The sequence below is a fragment of the Gymnoscopelus microlampas genome (assembly GCF_963454915.1).
Source record: "Gymnoscopelus microlampas genome assembly, chromosome: 7".
Lineage (NCBI taxonomy): Eukaryota > Metazoa > Chordata > Actinopteri > Myctophiformes > Myctophidae > Gymnoscopelus > Gymnoscopelus microlampas.
This window is the reverse complement of record NC_139944.1, coordinates 57921333-57932693: the sequence shown is the minus strand read 5'-3', so window position 1 is coordinate 57932693 and position 11361 is coordinate 57921333. Positions and strand designations below refer to the sequence as shown.

Genomic DNA, 11361 nt, shown 5'->3' with positions numbered 1-11361 from the left:
TCAGATTTACTCTACTTTCAGATTTACTCTACTTCCAGATTTACTCTACTTTCAGATTTACTCTACTTCCAGATTTACTCTACTTCCAGATTTACTCTACTTTCAGATTTACTCTACTTTCAGATTTACTCTACTTTCAGATTTACTCTACTTTCAGTCCACGGTTTAGCCTAGTAAACTTAACCACTTAATGCCTGGTGTCCCTCTCTTGGGCAAAGTCATTGTGTAAAAAGTCTCCCCCGACCCTCTACCATATGAAGGCTCAGGCCTGGCCTGGCCTTATCCCCATTAAACCAGAAAAACATCTGAACACACCTTGTTATTTTAGATGTTCACCTTGGCTATTCAAAAATAACAGATCTACAGATGGAGAAAGAAAACAGCAGATATACATCTGCTATTTTTGAACATTTTTGAAACATCTTGAATGCGTAGAATGGGCATCAGGTCTTATTAAGGGTTAAATACTGAACACTGGATGGGGTTTTTAATCTCTGACTTTTCAATATGAAATATCTACTCCCCCAGGAGACATTGAGGGGGTCCCAGGGGGCCTAATTCACATAATATCAAAATCAGCTCAACCACTTTAACCCGTATATACAACGGTCTTTTGAAAATAGCCGATCTACAAGCTCACAACTTGTAGATCTGCTATTTTGAAAAAGGAAAATCTTGAAGGAAATGTGAAGAAAATTGAATATTTTTTAAATATTTAAAGGACACATATTGTGTATGGCTGTCTCTGGTACTGAACATTTTCAGATGGAGGTCCGTGGCTAAATATATGTTAATTTTTACCATTTACGAGAAGTACTGAAGCATGTTAAAGTACTGTAGGCTACAGAGCAGCTGTTAGTCAGACTTAAACGTAGTGGTTGGTCAAATAAAAGTGTTTGTTTTGGTGAGTCAGAACTAGTAATGCAGCTCTAACACACACACACACACACACACACACACACACACACACACGCACACACACACGTACGCACGTACGCACGCACACGCGCACACACACACACACACACACACACACACACACACACACACACACACACACACACACACACACACACACACACACACACACACACACACACACACACACACACACACACACACACACACACACACACACACACACACACACAAAAGATTTGTATACATTTTATACACTTGAATGCCGAACTTGCACTTGTAACAGAGTATTTCTACAATAGGATACTGATACTTTTACTTAAGTTAAACAAGTACTTTCTCCCCCCCCCCCTGGGTTCTGTTGCCAGCTGCCCTACAGGGTAATGAACTGTTTGTATGACCTCTGCCTTCATTAAGAGACATCATGGATCATGCATTGAGACACATTGTGAGCTTGTAGATCTGATATTTTCTAAGGGCCTAAATGTATATACTGTACTGTAGGGCTGAAGTGGTTAATGTATGTTTTGTAATAATCTAACTATATAAATGGCGACCGACTTCCGCACCCTCGGTGAGGACACCCCACAGCTCTGTTATCGAATAAACAACGCACCGCCAGACCACATGTCGCCAACTGAGTCGCCACGGCGGCCGCGCTGAATTTACGCGTCGCGTAGGGGACATCTCATTGCTCACTACACCTTTTCCACCGCGCAACATAATTCATTCTACTCACCAAATGTCGGACAAAACGGAAGGTGAATCACTTTCGTACCGTTTACCGTGCACACCACCGACACCGCACGGCGACGGGTTTCGCCGAAACAACACGAGCGGCCGCCATTGCACTCTGCCCATCTCCTCCACACCAACACACACGCAGCTCCTTTGCTTCAACCCCCCCCCCTTCTTACGTACCTCCTTTGTTCCACCCAGGCCGTTACTTTCACTTCACTCATGTCTCGATCACAATATGTCCGTCCTTCACGTGCCATGTTCATCCCAAACACACAAACAAACAGCGACGGCCACAGTACAGCACGTTGCCCAGGCTAATCTGGTAAACAAACCAACCTCTAGCTTCATGACACCAAAGGACTCGACAGTGATGTCATCATTATGCAACCCGGAAGTACAAATACCAAGGACACGTCACTGATGTCAGTCGGGTTGCCAAGTTCAGGTTGGCATGCCAGGTTCTCTAAAAACAAGCGCCAGAAACAAGCAACCACCTTCATGAAAAAAAAAAAACACCGAAGGGGTCCGCCATGTTCCAGGGGGGTCCCCGCGCGTCCCAACACTCCACAGGGGGTCCGTCGACCAGCAGGGGGTCCGCGGGGGTCCCCCTCAAACATCAAAAATATATTTTTTTCAATTTTTTTTTTTTTTTTTTTTAACTTTTCCACAGTTTTACTCCAGCAATTTGAGTACCCCAATATACACGCGGCCACGCTGGGCCCCGTGCGCGGCTGGGGTTGAGGGGGGCGTAGCCCCCCGAAACTCTAGTAATTAAAATATGCAAAGTAACTAAAGTTTTCAAATAATTGTAGTGGAGTAAAAAGTATAATATTTGGATCTGAGATGTAGTGGAGTAGAAGTAAAATGATTGAAAATCGGAAGCACTCCAGTGAAGTAAAAAATATAAAAAAATCACACCCAGTGTGAAGTGGGCGGTGTGGTGACTCACTTAAAAAAAACATAAATGTGTTTTTTTCAAGTGCATAGTCCTATTTATAGGGCTATGCACATGTGTCATGTGTTTCACTAGCCAATCACAGTCCTGAATAGAGTCAACCAGTGTACAATGGTGGCCAATCATGGTGCAGGGTTAGGGGGGTACAATGGTGGCCAATCACAGCGCAGGGTTGGGGGGGTACAATGGGTGGGGGGGGTACAATGGTGGACGATCACAGTGCAGCGAATTTCGATGTCCAAACCTCACATATAGGGGCGGTTGCACCGCCCAAAAATACCTCAAAATTGTACTTAAGTACAGTACTTGAGTAGATGTACTTAGTTACTTTCCACCACTGCCATGGATCACTGACCATGGATCTGCTGGACATTTAACCAGCAGAACCTTTAGCCTCTGTCTGTCTGTCTGTCTGTCTGTCTGTCTGTCTGTCTGTCTGTCTGTCTGTCTGTCTGTCTGTCTGTCTGTCTGTCTGCTCTCTACTGTCTGTCTGTCTGTCTGTCTGTCTGTCTGTCTGTCTGTCTGTCTGTCTGTCTGTCTGTCTGTCTGTCTGTCTGCTCTCTACTGTCTGTCTGTCTGTCTGTCTGCTCTCTACTGACTGTCTGTCTGTCTGTCTGTCTGTCTGTCTGTCTGTCTGTCTGTCTGTCTGTCTGTCTGCTCTCTACTGTCTGTCTGTCTGTCTGTCTGTCTGTCTGTCTGTCTGTCTGACTGGACTGGAAGATATACAATATCTGGTGTGGGGACCCCTCCAGGGGCCCAAATGGACGCTTACATACATGTCCACTGTAAGGGTCCAAGTCTGAGTGTAACAAAAGCATTTTGAACTGCCTTGATGTTTATGATGAAGACAGTTCAAAATGCTTTTGTTACTCTATGAGTTACACCTAAAGGTCTATATAGTTCAATGTGTTACACTCTGAGTTACACCTAAAGGTCTATTTAGTTCAATGTGTTACACTCTGAGTTACACCTAAAGGTCTATTTAGTTCACATGATGAAACATGTATGCTGTGTGCATAGACGCACAGACAGACAGACAGACAGACAGACAGACAGACAGACAGACAGACAGACAGACAGACAGACAGACAGAGAGACAGACAGACAGATAGATAGATAGATAGACCACTTCAGCCCTATGTACATTTGGGCCATGTGAACACCACTGATAGATTGTACTCTTGGCCTCGTTTCCTCACATTTGGCTCAGAATCTCTTTGGCTTCCAGTAGCTCTGAGTTTCATCAGTCAGTCAGTCAGTCAGTCACCAGTGGTGGAAAGTAACTAAGTACATGTATTCAAGTACTGTACTTAAGTAACATGTTGAGGTATTTTTACTTTATTACAATTTTTGAAAGCTTTAGTTACTACTTACTTTGTAGATTTAGATAATTATTATAAAACGCATATTAACCACTTCAGCCCTATATACATTTTGGCCATCTACCAGCTTGTAGATCTGCTATTTTCAAATGATTTTTATACATTTGAAAACTTAAAATGGGACAGTCTGCATAAAAGATAACTTTTACTTTTTGTACTTTAAGTACATTTCGATACCAAATACTTTATTACTTTTACTCAAATAAATGTTTTGAATTCCGGACCTTTTTAACAGAGTATTTCTATATTGCAAGTGTTGATACTTTTACTTAAAGTACAAAGATTTGAATACTTTTTCTCCACCACTGGTCGTGTCACATGGAGGGGGGTGGAGCCAGAGAGTCTGAGGGGAGGGGCCAGAGAGTATAAAGGTTAGCACGGTGACACCCAGTGGGTGCTGTGTGGGTGAGAGCTGATAGATCTACAAACCCTCAGACCCCTCCGTTCAACAACCATCCATTTATTACTGGAATAAAACACACTATCGCCTTTGGTAAGTTTACTTGTCTAATACTTTTAAGCAGCGGTGTAAAGTAACTAAGTACATTTACTTTAACTAAGTATTCTGTACTTACTTTTTTTTTTTTTGTATTTCCAATTTTCAATACTTTTTACAAGTACATCTCAGAGGCAAATATTGTACTTTATTTTTACTCCACTACAATTGTTTGAAAACTTTAGTTACAAGCAGATCTACAAGCTCACAATGCATCGTGACGCATTGTGAGCTTGTAGATCTACTATTTACAAAATACTTTTTTTCTACATTTAGAAAACTTGTGAAATGGAACGTTCAGTATAATGAATACTTTTGGTGCTTTAAGTATATTTTGATGCAAATACGTAGACTACAAATAAGTACTTTTACTCAAGCAAACTTTTGACTTGCAACAGAGTATTTCTACATTGTGGCATTGATACTTTTACTTAAGTAAAATAATAAGAGTACTTCTTCCACCACTGCTTTTAAGAGCTGAAAATGAGTGTGTCATGTGGTGGGAGAGAGTACTTATTTTTACTCGAGTAAAACCAACAGCACAATAGCAGAAGTCCTGTATTAAAGAAAGAAAAAATACTTGAGTAAAAATGCGAAAGTATTGGCATCAGCAATTCTGAATAATACTTGAAGTATTCTATACTAATTATGCAGAATGTCTAATTTCACAATGTTAAAGGACTAGATCATCCCAAAAAATGACTTATTTTCTATCAATTACTCCCCATGAAGACTTGAATTGTAGATTTATAGTTCGTATTGCATTCCTGAGACAATCATGTGATGACCGGTGGAGGAGACTCTGACCAGTCACACGGTTATAAACATATTGTCTCAGGAATAATGAGACAAAAGCTTAAAAAAATCTTCATGAATTCAAGTTTTCATGGGGTGTATAATTGATAGAAAATAAGTAATTGTTTTGGGTGAACTACTCCTTTAATTAAAAAGTAGGCCTACAGTACTAAAATATAAATGTATTTATTTCTATCTTCCACCATTATGAAAGATGGAGGCATTATGAGTCATCATAGGCCTATAGAATTAAAGGGATATTTCACTTTCAAATAAATTGTATAGGATTTTTACATTACCTTCTTTCATTTATTTTTCTATATATATTTGAATGTTTATTTTATTTTAAAGTGAAATATCCCTTTAATGTCAGTAGGCCTACATTAGAGGTTCTCAAAGTGTGGTCCAGGGACCCTCAGGGTTCCAAATGGACCCTTACAGGTCTGTAACTCTGAGAGTGTTCAAATGGAACCAAATGGACCCGTAAGGGTTATGGGAATCCTTGAAATTAAAACAAAGTTTTAGAACTGCTGCCATAGCATAGATCTACATACTGTACATAATTATTCACCTATTAGCCATGGATTTACAACATATATATATCTCACTGAAAATGTTTGTAGCCTAATATGACAAAGTCCTAATGTGTGATCAGGTTTTAAATGTATACAACTATTATGAAAATAGCAGATCTACAAGCTATGAGCTTGTAGATCTGCTATTTTCAAATAGCTGAAGTACAAAATAGGTCTTAGTTGGTTAACGTATGTTTTATCTTAATAATCCAAGTCTGCAAAGTAACTTGTAAGTAAAGCTATCATGTAATTGTAGTGTGGAGTAAAAAAGTACAATATTTGCCGCTGAGATGTAGTGGCGTAGAGTATAGAGTATAAAAAGATGGAAATATCTTTTACTTAGTTACTTTCCACCACTGCATGCTGCTGCTTTACCTGAAACATGACAGTCATATCATGACAGTCATGGTGCAACGTGTTCCTGGTTTTGGTACTTTCTCCATTTACAACCCTTACATCTACATAAACGTTCACATTTACAATATAAAGTGCTGACCTCACGGCCATGGATGTAGCAAGTTAAAACGCCCGGGTCTAAGTACCCGTATCATCTGTATTGTTCAATGAAAAGCATTTTAATCCGATTGGTGGCCATTTTCTCATAGAGTTATAATGTATCAGCGTGCAGTACACCTCCCAACCGATAGGGTTGTGTAGGTGAAAGCACATGAAGGAATTTTTTAGAAAAATGGCCACCGATCAGATTAAAATGCTTTTCATTGAACAATACTGAAGATACGTGTACTTAGACCCGGCGTTTTAACTTGTTACATCCTTGGCCGTGGGCTCAGCACTTTATATTTGAAATGTGAACATTTGAGTAGATGTACGGGTTGTAAATGGAGAATATTCACTAAAGCAGGAACAAGTTGTTCCGTGACGCTTGTGACAGACGAGGGTCATGGTAACCATGGCTGACTGCTGCTGTGCTATAGAATCCAGATGACTGAGAACTTAAATCCATGAGCCTATAGGCCTACTGACTAACCTTCCATGGGTATGTTCTCTCTCTCCTCAGGTTCTATTCCAGATGGAGAGCAGTAAGACCACCATGCAGATGGAGGAGACCTCTAAGACCACCATGCAGAAGGAGGAGACCTCTAAGACCACCATGCAGATGGAGGAGACCCCTAAGACCACCGTGCAGATGGAGGAGACCCCTAAGACCACCATGCAGGAGCTCCTACCCTTCATCAAGGAGCTGGTGTCCCAGCGTCCGGGCCGAGGCATGCTGAAGGTCTACCTGCTGGGCTCCCTGCTGGCCGTCCTGGGCGGCGCCATCGGCCTGGCCGAGGCCGTCTGCCATCCCTTCACCGGAGGAGACCTGCCTCTGGACGCCGAGATGACCCTCTTACTGACGGCCGGGGAGGAGGAGAGGAGGAGGAGGAGGACACTGGAGGAGGAGGAGGAGTGTGTGGATGGAGGAGAAGAAGGAGCGGCCATCACGGACCACGTCACCCTCGTAAAGACGCACGAACAGCAGGCCGTCAGAACCCCGGCCACCAGACAGCATGCGTCCTAAAGAGAGACCCTTTCATTGTTCCCGTTAATGACTTTATATATCGAGGCGTATAGGCTCTATGCCTGGTGGTTCTCAAAGTGTGGTCCGGGGACCCCTGCCGTCACGCGTCCTCGAGGGGGATTCCAGCGGTCCCCGGCTAAATAGTTATAGGAACCAAATGGACTCTTATTATGGCCTCTAGGTCTGTGTAACTCCAGAGGGAGTACACATGTGTCCATGTGGTTCCATGTGAACAACTGTCGATGTTAAATAAGACGTTTAAAAACAGGTGTTGTCTATATCTATCTATGAAGTACAGTCCTTTCTAACACTGAAGACGGTGTGTCAAAGCGCTCTGAGCTTAAATACTGTAGCCCAGAGCCATTTATTACAGAGTTACGCCAAAGCAGGGGCAGAAAACACAAAACAGCACCGGTCACATGGTTCATGTAAACTGTAAATAGTGACAAACGCTCATAGACTCAATAGACTTATATAGACTCTCACAGACTCTCATAGACTCATATAGACTCACAGACTCATATAGACTCTCATAGACTCATATAGACTCACAGACTCTCATAGACTCTCATAGACTCTCATAGACTCATAGACTCACAGACTCATATAGACTCTCATAGACTCATATAGACTCACAGACTCTCATAGACTCTCATAGACTCATATAGACTCACAGACTCTCATAGACTCTCATAGACTCTCATAGACTCATAGACTCACAGACTCATATAGACTCACAGACTCAGTGCATTCCATAAACTTGCGGTTCAGGGCTTTGTCACTGTTCACCAATAGAAGGCGCTGTAGTAGACCTGGCATCATGAAGTGAGTGGAGGTGACGTAACTCTCTATTACAAGGCTCTGCTGTATCCTATAACTTATACTCCGTAGTGCAGCGGCGTCGCTTGCCGACAAAGAGCTGAACTTCAAGCTCACAAGGTGTTGTTGTAAAAAAAACAGTAAGCTATATATACTTGTTGGCAAGCATCACCGTGGTGCAGAGATTAGTGATGCCACTCCGTCCCACCATGTCCCATTAATGCCAAAGAAAAGTGTTGTTTTTGATACACAATAATGTGCTACTACTGTAAATATATAATAATATTCTATATATCAATTAAATACACTTTTGTTCATAACATTTTGGATGTCGTTTTTTATTTCTCTCTGGGAATTACAGATATTTCTATTCTATTCTATGTAGGCTGATTGTAAACACCTGTTAGTGAAACGGAGTCATGACTGAAATGATACTTTTACTCAAGCAACATTTTGAACACAGGCCTTTTACTTGTAACTGAGTATTTCTATATTGTGGTATTGTTACTTTTACTTAAGTAAAATATCTGAGTACTTCTTCCACCACTGCCAATGGCCGTTTTTAACTCAAGTTTTCATAAAGATGTATTTATCAGACATTAAACACCATGCTTACCTTTCACAATGGAAAGAAACACTGACAAAACTGAACTATGGTGTCCAGTGAGGGACAAAAAGGTGATGCTTGCTGACACCACAGGTAAAAGAGCTTGGCAACAGCGACACCTGCTGACATAAATAGGCTACAGTCTTACATTTACATTTGGTACTTTGAGTATATTTCGATGCGAATACTTTTGTACTTTTACTCAAGTAAATGTTTTAATGCAGGACTTAAAAAATGTGGTATGGCTAATTTTACTGAGCAAATAGACTCTTATGTTCCACACATGTATGGCTGTTATTAGAATGCCTTATTCTTCATGCAAAAACAATTACAAGTGTTCCAACCCTGAAATGAGATGTTTATGTGCCCAAAATTGAAAAGAAAAGAAAAGAAAAGAAAAGAAAAGAAAAGAAAGCTTTGGTGGCGGTAGCCATGGTTCACATGACGCTTGTCTGTCACAAGTGTCATGGTGCTACTTGTTCCTGTTTTTTGAAAATGTTACATTTACGACCCGTACATCTACATAAACGTTCACATTTCAAATATAAAGTGCTGACCTCACGGCATCGGATGTAACAAGTTAAAGCGCCCGGGTGTAAGTACCCGTATCTTGTGTATTGTTCAATACAAAACATTTTAATCCGATCGGCGGCCATTTTTATTTTTTTTATAAAATATCAGAGTGCAATACACCTCCTAACCGATAGGGGCGCGTAGTTGAAAGCATAGGGAGACAATTTGGAGAAAATGTCCACCAATCGGTTTAAAAAGCTTTTTATTGAACAATACGGAAGATTCAGGTATACTTAGACCCGGGCGTTTTAACTTGGAACATCCGTGGCCGTGAGGTCAGCACTTTAGATTTGGAAATGTGAACGTTTATGTAGATTTACGGGTTGTAAATGTAAAATGTTTAAAACACAGGAACAAGTAGCGCCATGACTGTCATGATATGACAGTTATGTTTCAGGGCTAGGCTGGTGGCACAGTGGTAAAGTATCTGAGTCACAGGTGCATTTTCCCAATGCAACCTTAACAGGAGCAGTACTGCACTAGCCTCGCGTGGCCAGACAATATCACACAATTTTGCAAAGACAGATTCGTCTGGAACCAGGCTAGTACTGCACATGTGGACGGGGGTTGACTGGCCACAGGCTGAACTAAATAAGTGATTTAAACGTGTGTTTGAACCCGCTTTCAATATTTTGTTGCCAACATTTTTAACATCTTAGAGCGGGGGGGACGAACTTTACTTTTAGGATACGATGTGCGGAAAAGGGTAAAGAATCAACAATAGTGGTAAAGTACAAAAGTATCGGCTTCAAAATATACTTAAAGCACCAAAAGCTAAAGTAGTCGTTATGCAGAATGTCCCATTTCAAGTTTTCAAATGTACAGTATAAAGATCTTTCGAAAATAGCAGATCTACAAGCTCACAATGCGTTGCGATGCATTGTGAGCTTGTAGATCTGGTATTTTCAAATGGCCGTAATGTATATAGGGCTGAAGTGGTTAATGTGTGTCTTGTAATGATAATCAAAATCTAACTATTGACTGAAATTTTCAAATGATTGTAGTGGAGTAAAATTACAATATTTTCCTTTGGGATGTAGTGGAGTAGAAGTATTGTAATGTACTTAGTTACTTTATACCACTGCACATTAACATACGTGGATGTACTCAAGAAAGATGCAGGAGCGCAAAGCAAGAACCGGGATGAGTGGAGGCAACGATGGAGGGCTCGTCTGAGGACCGCCTAGAGGAGGGGTGACACACTTTCTTTGACATGGGAACTACTTTTAAAATGTGCACAACACTCTTCTGGGTCCTCTGACACATCACTACCAGAGGTCCTCACATCACTACCAGGGGTCCCCCAGTGAGAACCCCCCAAGTTAGAAGTCGAGATTCGAGATACGCTGGTGACTGACGCACACGCACACACACACACACACACACACACACACACACACACACACACACACACACACACACACACACACACACACACACACACACACACACACATTTATACAAGAATTAAGATACTCAGTGGTCATAAATCACCATCAACAATAACATACTATGTACATCATGGTTTATTGCTCATAACTAATGTTGTTCTTAAAAAATCACACCCAGTGTGAAGTGGGCGGTGTGTGGTCATCACAACAAGACTCACTTTGAAAAAAGGATACATTTTTTTAAAGCCCATACTGCTATTCATAGGGCTGCACATGTGTCATGTGTTTCGCTAGCCATTCACAGTCCTGAATTTGCAAAGTCAGCCAATCACATTACAGTTAGTGATGATGACACTAGCTGTAATGTGATTGGCAGATATGAAAAAAGTATCGATTTGCATTAACAATGGAAGGGTTAGGGGGTACACACATTTTTTGGTCGGTGTCCAAAACTCACTTATAGGGGGCGGCACCACCGCCCCAAAAAGACTGTACATCAAATAAAAACAGCATTAAAACAACAGGCATTATGCTGTAGTATAGGGCATAGCAGTGGCGGCCATTTTCTGGTTCCATCGTTCCAGATC

The 11361-nt window shown here is 41.3% G+C and overlaps 1 protein-coding gene across 5 annotated transcripts in view; it reads left to right on the top strand.

Annotated features, from left to right (window-relative positions):
• Positions 1-4399: 4399 nt before the first annotated feature.
• g0s2 (G0/G1 switch 2) overlaps positions 4400-11361 on the top strand; it is a 277791-nt gene continuing 270829 nt past the window's right edge. Inside the window, exons 1-3 of one of the 5 annotated variants that reach the window (XR_014601185.1) lie at positions 4403-4489; positions 6893-7527; positions 7566-8465. Coding sequence is in view for 3 of the 5 variants with exons in the window: in XM_084062853.1 (XP_083918979.1) it covers positions 6893-7384 (492 nt within the window). In the remaining 2 variants the exon portion in view is untranslated. Of the gene's footprint in view, positions 4490-6880; positions 8466-11361 lie in introns of those variants that run through there. The other 4 variants (XM_084062853.1, XR_014601184.1, XM_084062852.1 and 1 more) reach the window with 4 other exon arrangements.